At 41.8% G+C, this 15,610-nt stretch overlaps 2 protein-coding genes across 5 annotated transcripts; both read left to right on the forward strand.

The window, feature by feature from the left end:
- Positions 1-2,788: 2,788 nt before the first annotated feature.
- LOC135608932 (uncharacterized) lies at positions 2,789-4,143 on the forward strand. The gene has a single exon (XM_065101999.1). It carries the CDS (start codon positions 2,894-2,896, stop codon positions 3,938-3,940), a length of 1,047 nt encoding a protein of 348 aa, XP_064958071.1. The 5' UTR covers positions 2,789-2,893; the 3' UTR covers positions 3,941-4,143.
- A 4,803-nt stretch (positions 4,144-8,946) lies between these two features.
- On the forward strand, positions 8,947-11,672 carry LOC135609657 (uncharacterized). 4 transcript variants are annotated; one of them, XM_065103141.1, is made up of 2 exons: positions 8,947-9,347; positions 9,708-11,672. In XM_065103141.1, the coding sequence occupies exon 2, from the start codon at positions 9,879-9,881 to the stop codon at positions 11,145-11,147; it is 1,269 nt and encodes a 422-aa protein (XP_064959213.1). In that variant the 5' UTR covers positions 8,947-9,347; positions 9,708-9,878; the 3' UTR covers positions 11,148-11,672. The 4 variants fall into 4 exon arrangements, with proteins under 4 accessions (XP_064959213.1, XP_064959215.1, XP_064959214.1 ...); XM_065103143.1 differs by having other exon boundaries at positions 9,764-11,672; XM_065103142.1 differs by having other exon boundaries at positions 8,947-9,240.
- Positions 11,673-15,610: the final 3,938 nt, after the last annotated feature.

Here is a 15,610-nt window from a genome sequence, read left to right on the forward strand (position 1 = left end):
GTCCCGCCCACTACCACATCGGTCAACAATAAGAGGCAGTCATGCACGTCAGCATTTCCCCGTGTGTCAGCGTATCGCACTGGAAATGGGACCTGGATAAAGCTTGATTCGAGTCGAGGATGCCAACATGGTGCGACTGGAAATAGGCACGGGAAATGTGTGCAGCCTTATCGTGACACCTATAAAGCCAAACCTTTTCCCACCAACTTTAAAGGATCGGAGACGAAAGCATTCGAAGCCAGAAGGTCATGTGACTCACAGGACGTAAGAGGAAGGGACAGCATCCAGCCGATGCAGCCCCACCCCATTTCCGTGTCCCGAGACGTGTCGAAAGACTCGAGGACAGAGAAGAGGAATGGGTATGCACTCAACAGCGAATGAGAATTAGAGGTACTGTGGCAACGTGGACTCCAGCCTGTGATGCAGTCGCGTACTGTTTCAGCTTTTGTGACCTGTCCTCTTTCAATCATTCAAGCGTACATCCAAAAGCCTATACGTTCTTGTCTTCTTCCCATGGGCTCTAATTGATCCAGCCTTTAAGACCCTGCTACGAGAGAGGAGGTTCGTCGCTGAGCATTCTATGATGAAGACAAGTAGAACAAACAGTCTATGATCTCATGCTATGTATGCATCTAAAAATCTCCTCACTTCATCACCTTGACAATCTCTACTTTGGTAATCAATCAATAGAGGGCTTACAAGAAGACATGGATTCTCTGCATCATCCGCTGACTTCTCTTACGAAAGAGAACAGAGATCATGCCGTCTGCTCTCTTGGGATCCATTGTAAGAACTAATGAGCAACGGAGAGAGCAGCACAGCAGATGGTGTTGGTGTTGCCATGTGAATTCACATGTCCTCTACATCACAAGTCCATATCCAAGACGTTCTTGACAAAGGGTTGGATCGATCTGATAAGTCCACCACTTCCCAAGTTTGAGATTCAGAAAATGTAGCAGCGAGCGAAACAGAAGCCAAGAACAGCTACCGACAGGTCGGGGTGGGAAGATTTCACTTTGGTGAAAGGCTGGAGTTATCGAAGCATGGGCACGAGCGAGGATTCCGAGGGCAGAAAAGGGCGCTCCTCGCCAAGAGCCAAACGCCAACCAGCTTGCTCCAATCGCCACTGATATATCATCAGAGATCAAGAATCCGAGAACTTGATTCATATCGTTATCATCTTTTTCTGTAAAGATATTTTACTCCATCTTTCTCTCTCTAGCAACAATATATCACAGATACATTATTTGATCTTCTCATGATTGATAGGAGACTAATCAATCAATCAATATTTAAAATCTTCTATCATAATTTTTGTTATATTTTCATTTTTTTTAATTTCTTGAGTAAAGAAAATGAAATTTTTTATTGCATTCTTTTTATTTCTTGCCAATTTATGACATATACAAATAATTTTTATACTAATTAAAATTATTTAAATAAAATGATAGACTAAATTGGTTCCGTATCACATGATCGTTTTTGCAAACTCAAATTATCCCCCTGAAACAAATAGACAAAAATCTAAAAGTTAGAAAGAGAACCAAATGTAGCCCAAGAGTCGATCTCCACCATTATGTGGAGGCTATGACATTGTACACAGTGGTAACCAAAGTATATTGGCCCATCATAATCATGATAAGCTAAGATGGGCTCTAAAGAAGTTTAGAGCCATGACAGATTCAAACGGTCAGTAGTCCATGCATGCATGCTGGATAACAGAGCATGGCGGTTGTGGTCGGTAGCCATTCTACGTCGTTAACTGCTGAGACTTGGTCGTGCGAGGTTGAACGGTTCAAAGGGAAGATGACCCTATGGGAAGGGAAAGAGCCCACTTTTATCACACACACACACACACACACACACACACACACACACACACATATATATATATATATATATAGAGAGAGAGAGAGAGAGAGAGAGAGAGAGAGAGAGAGAGGCTTGTTCTTTGTCTATGTTTGTTTCATTTGAGTTCATCTCTGCCCTTGCAATATTTCTTACCTCTCTTCTAGAATCCGTGCAGCTAGGTCGGTCCGCTATGCTTTAAAGCGTTGTTGAAATGTCTGCTACATGACTCGGCATGAGTTGACAGAGACGAAGAAACTGGTTTTCTTCGTCTCTCGTTCTTTATGGTCGCCGGCACTTAATTGTGCTGTCGTAAAGGAGTCGTAAAGGAGGCTGATGAAGCTTCTTAATTGTGCTGTTGATTTGCTTAGCAGCTCAAGAAAAGTGCGGCTTACTTCATGACATGGAATTGGTCAACCAGCCCACGTTCTAAACAAGAAGGTGAGGCCTGCTTCTTCTGGTGGAGGTGAAGACTACCATATATAGGAGGGATTACAATAGATATCGTTGCCCCCATGAGTTGGGAGGGGAAAGAGATGTGGTGATGTGTTGCATGAACTGCGAACATTTTCTATGCACATACGTGCATTATGTATGTTTATGTAAGATAAATGTTTCGGGTCCTGATTCAAATCACTAAACTCACAACGACACACCATGGTGGTATTTATACATCAAGAGGTCCATTACTGTTGTCGTCCGTCAAGTCGTGATTGGAATGGGGACGTAAACTCGCGCCTCGCCTACCTTAATTGTTAGCCATCTGGCTCTTATCGCATGGGGACGCAACGTGCCCCTGATACATGGGCGGCTCCCGTTTTAATACGCCGCTTCGTCTTCGCGAAGGAAACGGAACGGGTCCCAACGGTTACTTGGTCAACGATAGCCAGTCCGAGATTGCTCGCGCTGATACCATCATCCCTCGCTATTTAAACCCTAACCTCTCTCTCTCTCTCTCTCTCTCTCTCTCTCCAAACGCCGTCGGTAGCCTCGCTCCCCCGTCAACCTCGCACCAAGCAATTGCCACCGCCTCTATTTCCGTCGGATGACGACCACCGCATCCACGGACGGGAGAGTCGACACCGATCCGAGGCTGCCGTCACCACGGCGCCGCGTGTGCTTCTCCTTCGCCGCCTACGCTAAGGCCGTCGTCGCCCACCTCCGCGCCTCCGGCGTTCCAGTCGCCCCCGGCCTCTCTGACGCCGAATTCGCCGCCGTCGAGTCTGCCTACGGCTTCAAATTCCCACCCGATATCCGCTCCGTCCTCTGCGAAGGCCTTCCCGTTGGCCCCGGATTTCCCAATTGGCGGTCAGCCTCGCCGCAGCAGCTCCGCCTGCTCCTCGGCCTCCCCGCCACCAGCATCCTCCACGAGGTCACCTCGGGGGGCTTCTGGCCCAGGGCATGGGGCCCGAGGCCACAGGACCCCAGCGTCGCAGTTGCCGCTGCTAAGGTCGTACTGCGCCGGGCCCCATCTCTCGTACCGATCTACCGGCACTTCTACATGCCCGCTTCGCCGAGCCTCCCTGGGAACCCGGTGTTCTACGTACGAGGCGGCGACGTCAGGCCTGCGGGACTCGACCTCGCGGACTTCTTTCAGCGCGAGCGGCCGCGGGGGTGGACGGCGGGTGCCCTGGCGCCGGCTTGGGTGGCGACGTCGGCCAGGAGGGTGGAGGTTTGGACGGAGCTGTCGGAAGAGAAGGTGTGGCAGGAGCGGAAGCGGGGCGGCTCGCCGTGGGAGGTTAGGGTGGATGAGATGCTGAAGCAGGCGGGGCAGCGGCTGAGAGAAGGGGGATGGAGGGACGAGGAGGTGGGGGAGATGGTTTTGTGGGGATCAGACGGGTACGGGATTGGGGCGTCCGCCGCGGCTGACCCGGCGGCAGTGCTGAGAGACCAGGAGGGCGTGCTGCGTCAGCTGCAGCTGCTCTCCCTCGCGTTGCTTCGCAGCGGGTGGGGCGCCGACGACGTGGTCGAGTCAATGGGATGGGCGAGCGTGGAGGGAAGCGAGGGCGATTACGGTGACATGGGATGTGGGCCCTCGCAAAGTGAGAGAGACACACATCCAAATGGCGCCACACCAGTGGACACGATTTAAATCGCGACGCAAAAACAGCACTTCTCCCCAACGCCATCAGAAAACATTGTGGGTGACGGTGATCCCGTGAACTGTGAAACCAGATCGGAATCTTTAGTGCCAAGAAATCGAAGGGGCTTTAATTACCTCCCAACACTTGCAATTACTCTACTTGTTCTGTATAATATTTCATAGAGCAAAAAACATATATACATATACTGGCCATGCCACCCCGAAGCCTTTGGGATGCCGTTGTGTCCTGCGGTCACTGATCACGTAATAGAAAATGAAGATGACAAAAAAACGTTAGGAATTGAAGTAGTCATGGCATTTGTGAACGCACATGTGCATTCACAAATGCCGCAGGCACGCGATTGATTCCCTTCACGGAAAAGGTTTGACGATCTATTGGCGTGTGAGAAAACAAAGTTCAGCTACCATTCGCATGGTCTTCATCTCGGACACTCGCGTTATAATGAACGCTGGCATTTGAAGCCGAGTCAAGGATGAATTCGGATTATATATATATATATATATATATATATATATATATATATATATATATATATATATATATATATATATATATATATATATATATATATATATATATATATATATATATATATATAATTATATAATTTTGATATGATCCATATCCGTTTGTGTAGAATTATCTGAGGTGTCTTTGAAGTGAAAACATCGAACTTTCGAGATGTCTCCTTGATGAAGTGAAAATATCATCCATATTTGTTTCGCAACCTGATGCCTTTGTAGCCCAAGCTAGTAACCCGAGTTATGTGAGTTATGAGCGTGAGTGATCAAAAGATGATTTCCCCCTTTCATTATATTGAATATGAGCTTTTATACTTGGACGTAAAGTAATAGAATATTTTATGAAATATTCTATGGTGAGGCAACCTCGAGCTATCTCTAACAGTCTCCCCTTGACCTCTTATCCATACGGACAATAAGGAAAGGGACAATATATAATTATCTACTTTAGACCTTTTACTAACATGGGCAGACAAGTGGAAGGTGGCCTTCATCTTCCTCTACCACCCTAAACACCCCGTGACAGTCACATATTGGATAACGATTAGGTAACGATGCACTCTATATTATTTGTTCTCCCTAAGGTGTGTTTCGGGACTCTTGTAAGAGGGATCCAAAGTGTAGCATTTAGTTCTTCTAGCACATCGAGCTTATGCCTCTTTGATTGATTCTTCAACTTCGTGCATTAGGCCAACGCTGACAAGGTACGAGGGCGCCTACTTCTTAAATTAATGACCATGTCCCTCGGTAAGAGGTTGCTTGTTATCAACAAGCTCTCCTTAATAGAGGATTAATCTCTGCTAATGCTAACATAACCCTTTTTCAAGTGTGGAGGACCATGGGCAAGGGATGCAAGCACCACCGGTTGCAATCCATCAATAACCCATCCCTTGTATCGTTAAGGGACACTTTGATCGGATGGGGTTGAGTTTTTGACCATCGCATATCTTCCTAACCTAGTTGGGTTTATTGACTTCTATGACTTGGGCAGAGGAGGGGGTCAAGTTTTCCGACCTCCATGCCTCAACCTTGACCATAGGTGAGGAGAGGGATGGATTTCTTAACCACCATATATTGAGTGAAGGAGGGAGTTGGGATTTTCGACTTCCGTGGCTTGGGTAAAGTGGGTCAGGTTTCCCAACCTCCATGACTTAATGATGACTATAAGCAATGAGAGAGTTGGGTTTCCAAATAATTATGCCTCACGTGGGGGAGGGGGTCATGTTTCCAGATCTTCATACCTCAACGATGATTGCAGGTGAAGAGAGGGTCAAGTTTCCTGACTGTGACACCTCGATCGATGGAGGGGGTCAGGTTTTCTGACCACCATACCTTGAGTGAAGGAGGGGCTAGGTTTTTCAACCTTCATGCCTTGACGAGGATTATAGGAGAGGAGGGGGTTGGGTTTCTTGACTTTCATGACCTCCATGCCTCACTATAGCATGCCTTGGGTGGATAAGGGGGTTGGGTTTTCTAACTTTCATGGCCTGGTGGATGGGGTTGGGTTTCCTAACCTTCACAGCTCGGTGATAATCGTAAGTGAAGAGAGGGTATGGTTTTATGACCATTGTGCCTCAAGCGGAGGAGGGGATTAAGTTCTCCAACCTCCCTGCCTCAGGAGAATGAGGTGGTCGTGATTTTTCGACATTCATGACTTCCAAGCCTTGGTGATGACCATAGGCAAGGAGAGTGTTGGGTTTCTTAATTAAGGCATCTCAAACATATTTTATCTTGTGTCTCCCACTTTGACGAGTTTCTTAGTCGTTGCACCTCGAACACATTTTGTCTCGAGTCTCCCATAATGACGAGTTTATTATTACATGGGTCTAGTTTTTTAAAATGTGCAGTGAGTATATTTTATCTTGTGTCTTCCACTATGGTGGGTTTCTTTTGATGCAGGTTAGGTTTTCTCTTATGCCTCCCACCATAATGGATTTTTTTTTATATAGGTTGGGTTTTCTTGATGCACGTCCTTTGAGCATATTTTATCTTGTGTCTCCTATTGTGGTAGTTTTCTTTTGATGTGAATCTGATTTTTTTTAACTCACGTGCCTTGAAAATATTTTATCTTGTGCTTTCCACTATGACGTATTCTTTTCTAATATACGTCAGGTTTTTTCTACTCACGTACTTCGAGCATATTTTACAATATACTTGCTACTGTAACAGGTTTCTTCTGACTCATCGAGTGTCTCTATCCAACTTAGCCCATGTGTCTTTTACTTACTGCGTTATTCAACTTATCTATCTCTCCTACCTTAGCAGCCAAGGTCTCATTTTGGATATAGAGACTCAATCAAGTTGATATACTTTTTTTAAAGTAATAAACCTTTCTTGCCTTAGTTTGCAACACCTACATCTTAAAAATATATATACATTTTACGACTAACGACAAATACGTGGTAGACTAATACTCGATGCTCGAGGCCTAGTCACCATGACTAAATCTCTAGGGACGTCTCAGGGGTAAAATTTCGTTAAATTCATAATATTTCATGTTTCGGTAGCACCATCGCTTATGTTGTCTCAAGACGATAGGTTCTATCTCGAACAACCTTGATGACTCGATATGACCATTCTTAGTTTATTGCTAGTTTACTATAAGATCTAGTTAGGTTAATAATTTTAACTTTTAGAAGTACTAGGTTCCCTAGTCCAACTCCCCAAGAGAAAACACCTTGATTATACAACTTATCTACTGTTTTCTTATATCTTAATACTCTTAAGTGTACTTTTACTCCAATCTCATTAATTAGGTTAAGTCTAGCTCAAGTCCTTTTTGAAGATTTCCTTGTCAAAATTCTCAACATTAGGTATTGGAAAGACTATCTCGAGTTGTAAGATAACTTCAATACCAAAGACTAAGCTGAATGGCGATTCTCGCGACTTGATATTTGATATTATCTGGAAGCCCATAAGATATTTGGAAACTCATCCTCCTAAGTACCTTTTACTCCAATGACTCGTTTCTTTTAACCTTTCGAGAATGACTAGGTTGGTGACCTTAGTAAGACTATTGGTCTAAGGATGAGCTATTGAGCTAAACTTTAGATGAACTCCATATGATTGACAAAACTTCTTAAACTTCGTATTATTGTTGATGATGGCTCTCAGAATTTCAAAGCTGATGATGGTATTCTTCCATATGAACCCCTCAACTTACTTCTTGATGATTAGCACCAATGTCTCAATCTTCACCTACTTTATAAACTAGTTAATTCCAATGATGAGAAACTACTATTGGACTAAGGCTAGTGGAAAAGATCCGAGGATGTCCATACCGAACAGGGTGAACGACCATCTATAAAGGGCATTTCAGGATGAAAATATTGGGTTCTCGAGATATTGCTCGTATGAAACCCGATGTTAGGAGAAGTTTTCCAACCCGATCTCTCGACACCTAAGTTAGTAACTCGAGCTATATAAATATATGCAAATGGTCAAAAATAATCCTCTTTCGTCATGTTTGAATATAATTTTTTAATTAATTATAAAAATAAAATATTTTTTGATAAGATAACTTCTAACCATCTCTAACATTCTACTCTTGGATCATTATCAACAACATCAGACGGCTAATGGATAGTCTCCGTCAAATTTTTTAATTTTTTTTTTGTTACTTTGGACACATCACGTGCTGAGTAGACGTCCATATACTCATTTGCCATTGAACAGAAACGAAGCACGTTTAAGAATACCAGCACGCTTGAGTTTTGTTGGTTGATGGAACGTAACGTTCGACATGGTCGCCCCCACCATGCCTACCTGACATTTCCACTCAACAAGGTGGATTCCTCACGCGGACCTCACTACCATGGACCAGGCGATGCAGCCGAGCACCAATTAATTTCCGGCTAATCCAAGGATGCTGCCTAATCCCACAAATTCGGTCACCTACGCTACATATATTAATCAGGTGAATTATACCCCAATAAGATTTATATTGGTGCAAAGGATGCGAAATATTTTAATATATAAATTTATTTCATGTACATAGAGTTTATTTTCATTCTTTGCTATTACCCCGTCAAACAGGAAGCATCAAGTAGAAACAGTAGAATAGCTTCATGGACGACGACGACGACAACGACGGCAACAAATATTAACACGACACGGCCTACAACCTCGAGAACAGAGCTTTTATTTTTCTTTGGAGTTGGTGTGGCTGATTTCGTGGTCTGATCTCAACGCGTCTGATCCAATCTGAACCCATGTCTCGTGAACATTCACGTTGATTGGGTTGACCATGATCAGCTCCTCGTTTTCTTGATCGGCTGCAATTAATATGAGAGTCATGATTTGGGACACTGTATGATGAGTCCGTGCGAAAGGTATGTTTACCCAAAAGGGAAAAGGATCTGTTGACTTTGTGGTGTCATGTGAGTGCTCCAAGTGTGTCAGGTTCTATGGTCGGAAGGCTGCTCATCCTCGTTTGCAAGACTCATCGTCGAATAAATATAGAGACAACGAAATTAGGAAAAGTCCTCTCCAATCGCTTGTTGCGTCGATGTAATTGTGGGAGGACGACGCCGGGGTGCTTCTAATCGAAAGAACAGATGGATTGAGTTCGATTTGAAGAAGCAATCACCGGCCGTGATCTCTTTCGATCACGGCACCTCAGAGAAGATCGGGTCATCTGTTGAGCTTGTTGAACCTGATTCCAGCTGCACCCACAGCTCTGACCAAGGAATTAGGTGGAGACTGTTCCTGCAGCTATGGTTGCTTCTAGGAACGCATCTTCCAACCTTTGACCACGGGAGGCCTCGGTAAAATCATCTCTCTCTCTCTCTCTCTCTCTCTCTCCCTCGTCTGCGTTGTCGTCTTCGTCCCCCTCCATCAACGGGCCGTGGGCAAAAAGAAAGAACTCCTTCAGGTATGTTGTGCTCCTTGCTCCCTTGTGATGCTTTCCTCAGTTTTTGATGTGCGTTAGTCTTTACCCAGGCTCTGTTTCTGGTTCTTCTGTGCTTTGGTGGATGAATAATAGGATTCGGGTTTTATTTTCTCTTTCTCTTCTACTACAGTTGTATGCCATTTTTTCCCTTTTTCTTTTTTGTGTGCGATCATCAGCTTCTAGTCTAAGCAGGCTCCTTTTGCATCAGAAATTATCCAACTGTTTAGTTTTATCCTCTCTCTCTGTGCTGTGAACATGTTATGTTTGTGTTCTTGGAAAGAAAGGAACATGTTATGTTTGTGATTAGCATCATCTCACCATCTACACCCTACTACTGTGCAGTGAAATCAGCTGGTAGGGATTGCTTCATGAGATTATTTGCCTCTTCCTGTGGACAGGCACTGGTTTTAGGTGGCTTTGTTGTGCTAGAGGAATAGACTTGCTCTATAGGACAAGGGGAAAACTATTACGACTTGGGGAGAAGACTGTGTTTGGTTATTTAGGAGAACCACCATGCTGCGGCAGGTTTCCAGTAGGAACCATAGACGGAAAGGGGAGTTCAGGGCAAAGAATGCTCTCCAGATTTGCATTTTTGTTGCTGTTTGTGTCTGGCTGCTATACCAGATGAATCACTCTCATGCTCGGAGGAAGGCCTATGCGGAAAGCTTCGATGAAGGGCAGTCCGATATCACGAGGTTTGGCAGGAAGGACCTCCTCCCTAGCACAGGCAACGCAGATTCTGTGGTCGATGCCAAAGTGAAAGAAGATGCTGAAGTCACAGAACAAGATACCGAGCATGAAGAAGGTGCCGAGAACCACAGGACGGATGGGCGAGATAAGGTGAGAGCTGAAAACACTCCTCGCGAAGTGGGCGCCTTTGAGGATCGAGAACACGATGAGCGGTCTCGTGAGGCCCGAGAGAAAACCTTCAAAGGTGATGACGCGTCTAGTGAAGTGGTCCATTATAGTAGCCAAGACATAAAACACGAAGAACTAACTCAGCAGGCACGAGAAAGAAGCTTCAGAGCTGATGATGCTTCTAGTGCTGTTGATCATGTCGTTCAAGTTCAGGAACCCGAATCTGAAACTGAACTGTTAGATTCATTTAAAGGAACTAATTCGAGTGTCATTCATGAGGACAATTCGACTCTCCCTAACATCGAGGATGCTACAACTGCAGATGTTCTCCAGAAAACAGAACAGACGAAGGTAGACAAGTGGAATTCTTCGAGTACCACTGGTGAAGCTGATGAAAACATGGAAGAGCAAACTGATTTAGGAATTGTAGATCACATTGACAATGAAACAAAACCACAGACATATGCAGCAAATGAGTCTGTCAGCCACATAGAATTGGGGGTCAGATCAATAGATTTGCCAAAGAATCAAATCAAAGCCCATAAGAATCATACTGCAGTATCTGAAGATTGGACAAAAGCTCAAGAAAACCAGACAACATCGAATGTAAATCAAACCAGCTTACATCCACTTCAAGGTATAAATTCTACTGCTAATTTGCAAACTCCATGGAAAGAGGACAAGACAGAGAACACAATAATGATACAGAAGTCAAATAAAACTGCCAGACCAGAAGAATCAGAAGAGAGCTCTAAAACAACTGCAATCAAAGATGATCACAAGAAGGTCCTGCTCCAACAATCCAAGGATCACTTGCATAGCACGGCCGCAGGGGAAAAAAAAGACAAGCGAGATGGTCTCTCCGGTTTGAAGGAAATCCAGAGCAAAGTAGAAGAGAGTGGTAAAGAGGAAGCCGCAGAGTGATTGTAGGTAAAAGTGAAGGTGCTGTTGATTGAGTTTTAATTCCAGTGCAAGCAACATCCATGTGATCTTTCTTGGTTTGCTTCAGTAAGGTATGGGAGCCAATACTTTTCTCATTTGCTCATCCAACTTGTGTGTTTCTTGTGCCATTCCAAATGTATCTATGTGTTTTTGCATAGATCATCTTACCGAAGACAATCAGATATGTTTTAGATCTGGCCAACTAAAAGTCATGCCATGGTTGTCTGTCCTGTGATATTTACAGGCAACGAACAGCTAAACCATGCAAATCTATTACCTTTTGTTAGCTGTGAAATCATTGTACCAGGAGATAGTTATCTGTAATCATCCATGGCATGTCTTGAGATCTATCAACATCCTGCATTTAGTGCAGCGAACTTGATGGAGAATTGGCCGAGCAGCGTTTGTGGTTATTGGGCTTCCATGGATTGTGTATGGTTTAGGTAAGCAACTAAACATATCTCGAACCCATATAATGATTTAATACTAAATATATTTCCTTATCAAGATGGCTGTCTGTTGCTTTATAATCTTTGTACATATTAGATGGCCAATCTGTCCAAACTTTGTGCTCTCTGATTACTGATGCAACAATAAGAATGCAAATATCAGTGTAGTCAAAGGTTTGTTGGTCTGCAAGAAACCAGTGAACAAATGCTTGAGATACGTTCTTCCTTCCCCTATTGGATATGAATGCTTCGTCAATTTCCGGCCATTTGCGACTGTAATCATTCACACTTGTGTGCTCTCGTGAAACCATCGATGCTTACAAAGGCATCCAAATAAAAGCATGGACGAGGCAAAAGCTGCGTCCTTCCCGCTTCATAATGAGTTCTCATGCGCCCCCCACACGAGACACAAAACATCAACACTCGAGTCCCAGTAGCCAAAACAACTTAAATTCATCAGCGCATGCACTCTGTGCCTTCCATCATTCCATATAATAATATCATGTCAAGTCTCATTGTTAGTTCAAGGAATGATGTTACAATATTATTATACCTCGATGACTCTAAACAAACTAAGCATCGAAGGAAATGACATAATATTTGCTCAAAGGAAGGATATGAGCACCAAAGAAGTCCTGCTCGAAGCTTCATTCCACATTAACATATGGTGGTATCTAAAATATCTCCATAAATAGAGCAACGACACAATGTTGGGTATGTGTGACCACTAAGCAGCCACATAATATCCAATCAAATAGAATAGCTCCGAGAACAGCAAGCGTCTGACAAGAAACACAATCTTGATCTGCTTATTTTTTTTGTTATGAGAGAAGATATAAAGAAAGCCAAGATGATGTCTTCCTATATTGCACCATCTAACAAGCATTCACCTGTAGGCAGCCCGCCCCCACATGCATGTCTACTACCTGTTGTGGAGGCGGTTTGAACCAGTCGGGACCATCCTCTTCTCCTCCATTGTACCATTGAGAGGAGGAGAGACGAGCACTGGCTGCTGCTGGGTAGACGGCAACAGCGCACTCTCTCGAGCAGAAGTCGTATGCATGGAGATGACAGATACCAGAATGATCGCTAAGATGATAACTCTACCTACAGCAGCCATTGACTCTGGAAGGAGAAGAAGAAGAAGTGGTCGCAGTAGTAGTAGTCGTCGTCGTCGTCGTCGTCGTAGTAGTAGTAGTAGAAGAAGAAGAAGAAAGTGGCGAGGGTAAAGGGAGGGAGAGGCTCTGCCATCTCTAAAGAAACTGAGCCCAGCTGCTAAAGGAGGCCTCAGAGGTAGAGAAGTTAATGGGAGCCACCTCAAAAGAAGGCTTCGATCACCTCCATGTATTTAGTGCCAATCTCTGCACGAAACAAAAAGAGCTCCCTAACTCCTCCAGTATGTGCCTCGTTGTAAGAGCTGCCTTCAGAAGAAAGCAAGGGTAGAGTGGTGATAGAGCCAAGAACTCAAGTCTCTTCCAATGAGTACGAATTATTTACTTTGATTAAGTGTGTCAACTTTTTATGATGGTCAAGCATTAACTGCAAAGGTGGAAGTACCAAAGGGCAGACACAACCTATGGCCCAATGTAGGAGGGATGACATTGTTGTTCGCTGATGATCGTAAACTATCCACTACTTACAGCCATATCTATCATTATCTATCATTCTCATGGTTCTAATCTAATGGAGATATTTTGATTGGGCGAATTTTCAACAAAACTTTTTTTTTTCTTCTCTCAGAAAATTCACATTTATAAAATTTTATAATTGTATCTTTTTTATTTGATAAATTATACAAAATCCTAATAATGAGGTTTTACCAAATGGAGCCCTCATATTTGGTTTTTAACGAAGATATATTTTTCAGATCAAAATATTTTTTTATAAAATAAAAAAATACAAAATATCTTAGAATTAAGTGCTACTAGTTTTGAAGAGGATTGGATTCGTTTAATGAAAATTAACTTGAATTATATCTTAGTTATGCTCGATCACAACTTCAATAATACAAAAAAAATTTATTTTAAAAATTAATCATCCTAAATTTATATAAATATCAAAATAATAAATATATTAACATCTCACTCTATAGTTCCAGAGAAGTTTAGATAGGTTTGATGAAAATTTAAAATTTAAAGAGTTACAATAGAGTTATACTTAATCACGCATTCAATACAAAAATATCTTAGTTTTAAAAATTAAGCATCTTAAATTCATACAAGAAACATAATAATAAATATATTAAAATCTTATTCTAGTAGTCTAAAAAAAGCTTGATAAGTTCGGTGAAAATTCAAAGAGTTACGCTTGATATAGATTCAACACAAATATATTCTATTTAAAAAATTAATTATCTTCAATTCATAAAAAAAAAAAAATAGTAATAAACATATTAGGATCTCACTCTAGTAGTTCAAGAGAATTTTAGAGAGGCTTGGTGAAAATTTAAATAGTTACACTCAATCACAGATTCAATCTAAAAAATCTTATTTCAAAAATTAATCGTTCTAAATTTATAAAAAATAGAAAAATTGAAACTAAACATATTATGGTGTCACTCTAGTAGTTCTAACGAAGATTGGATAGATTTAATAAAAGTTTAATAGATTACATTCAATTGATTCAACCCAAAAATATCATATATGAAAATTTATTCACCCTAAAATTATAAAAAATACTAAATATCTTACAATAATATACTGGTAGCGAAAAATAATTTTAACTAGTTTATGTATTCGGACACATCAACATTCCTAATTCTCTTCTTATGAAATCAAATTGCTCTTCACTTAGAGGTTTTGTAAAAATATTAGCTAGTTGATGTTTAGTGTTAATATCATGGCAATGTCATGACTTATCAACTGCATTGGTATATCGTTTTCTCAAATTATATTTATCATGGAAATCAAGGCACAAGGTTTTCAAAACATTTAGTTTCAATGTAAAATTCGAGATAAACAATGAGAGATGTTTGTAACTCTGCATATGCTCAAAAAAATATATCAGGTAACCACATCAAGGATCAAGGCAAAGCCCATCATGGTGAGTAACATAAGGAGTTCACAATAACAACAGGTGATTGTGTTCATACAAGCTCATTCATGAGGTGAAAAATTAAAGTGCCTAAATAAAGAGTCAAATTGTTGATTAATTTGCTGCAGCTCAGATAGGATTTGATCTTGTCGATGTTCAAGCCGTTCTTGTCTTTGTTCGAATCGGTCCATCCGAATCCCAATATCTTCGATAGGTGATGTATCAGTTTGCTCAAATGGATGTGTTTCCTCAAAGGGACAGATCGGAGGAGATTGGGTACCCCTAAAGACTGGTGTTTCCGGTTCTGGTTCCGGTTGAGGGGGATCGGTTCTTCTAGGCATTCTAACCCAGTTACCGTTTCTATAAAAATATCTTAATCGGTGAAGTAGATTTTTATTTATTATGCTAAACCTATCTACTTTTATTACTTCTTCTTCCGGTGATATTAGAATATCGTAGGCTTTCATTATTCTAGTGATTATACCACCATATGGGAGCATCATGTCTTTCTTAGATAGTTCTAACATGTTTTGTTGGATAAGATAATCAAGACAGATGTCATGTCCTTTCATGATCAAATACATAGTTCCTAATTCTAATTGGCTTACTTCATCATGATGGTATTGAAGTTTAAATTAGTTTAATAAAACATATATTGATTACACTCGAGTTATACTTGTGTTATACTTATGTTATACCCACTAGATTTGACAAAGTTAGACCCGTTACAATTGAACTTACCTTGATCCAAAGTGATTCGATCCAAGTCACCCATGTCAAACCACATGGCTTATATAAATCGTGACTCGAAATAGCTTGGTTGAAAGGCATTGTTGAGATTTTTAGAAAATGATGTCTCTTATAAAATTAAATTTAGAAACATCATTTGATAAAAGCCCAAGAAGCTTTTTATGATAAATTACCTCTAGCGTCCCAAATATCCTTAATTTGAGACCCTTTCTT

This window comes from Musa acuminata, chromosome BXJ2-4, assembly GCF_036884655.1.
Source record: "Musa acuminata AAA Group cultivar baxijiao chromosome BXJ2-4, Cavendish_Baxijiao_AAA, whole genome shotgun sequence".
Taxonomy (NCBI): Eukaryota; Viridiplantae; Streptophyta; class Magnoliopsida; order Zingiberales; family Musaceae; genus Musa; species Musa acuminata.

What these genes read in the sequence shown, in the direction of transcription:
- LOC135608932 (XM_065101999.1), top strand. Translation starts at nt 2,894, where the DNA reads ATGACGACCACCGCATCCACGGACGGGAGAGTCGACACCGATCCGAGG.
- LOC135609657 (XM_065103141.1), top strand. Translation starts at nt 9,879, where the DNA reads ATGCTGCGGCAGGTTTCCAGTAGGAACCATAGACGGAAAGGGGAGTTC.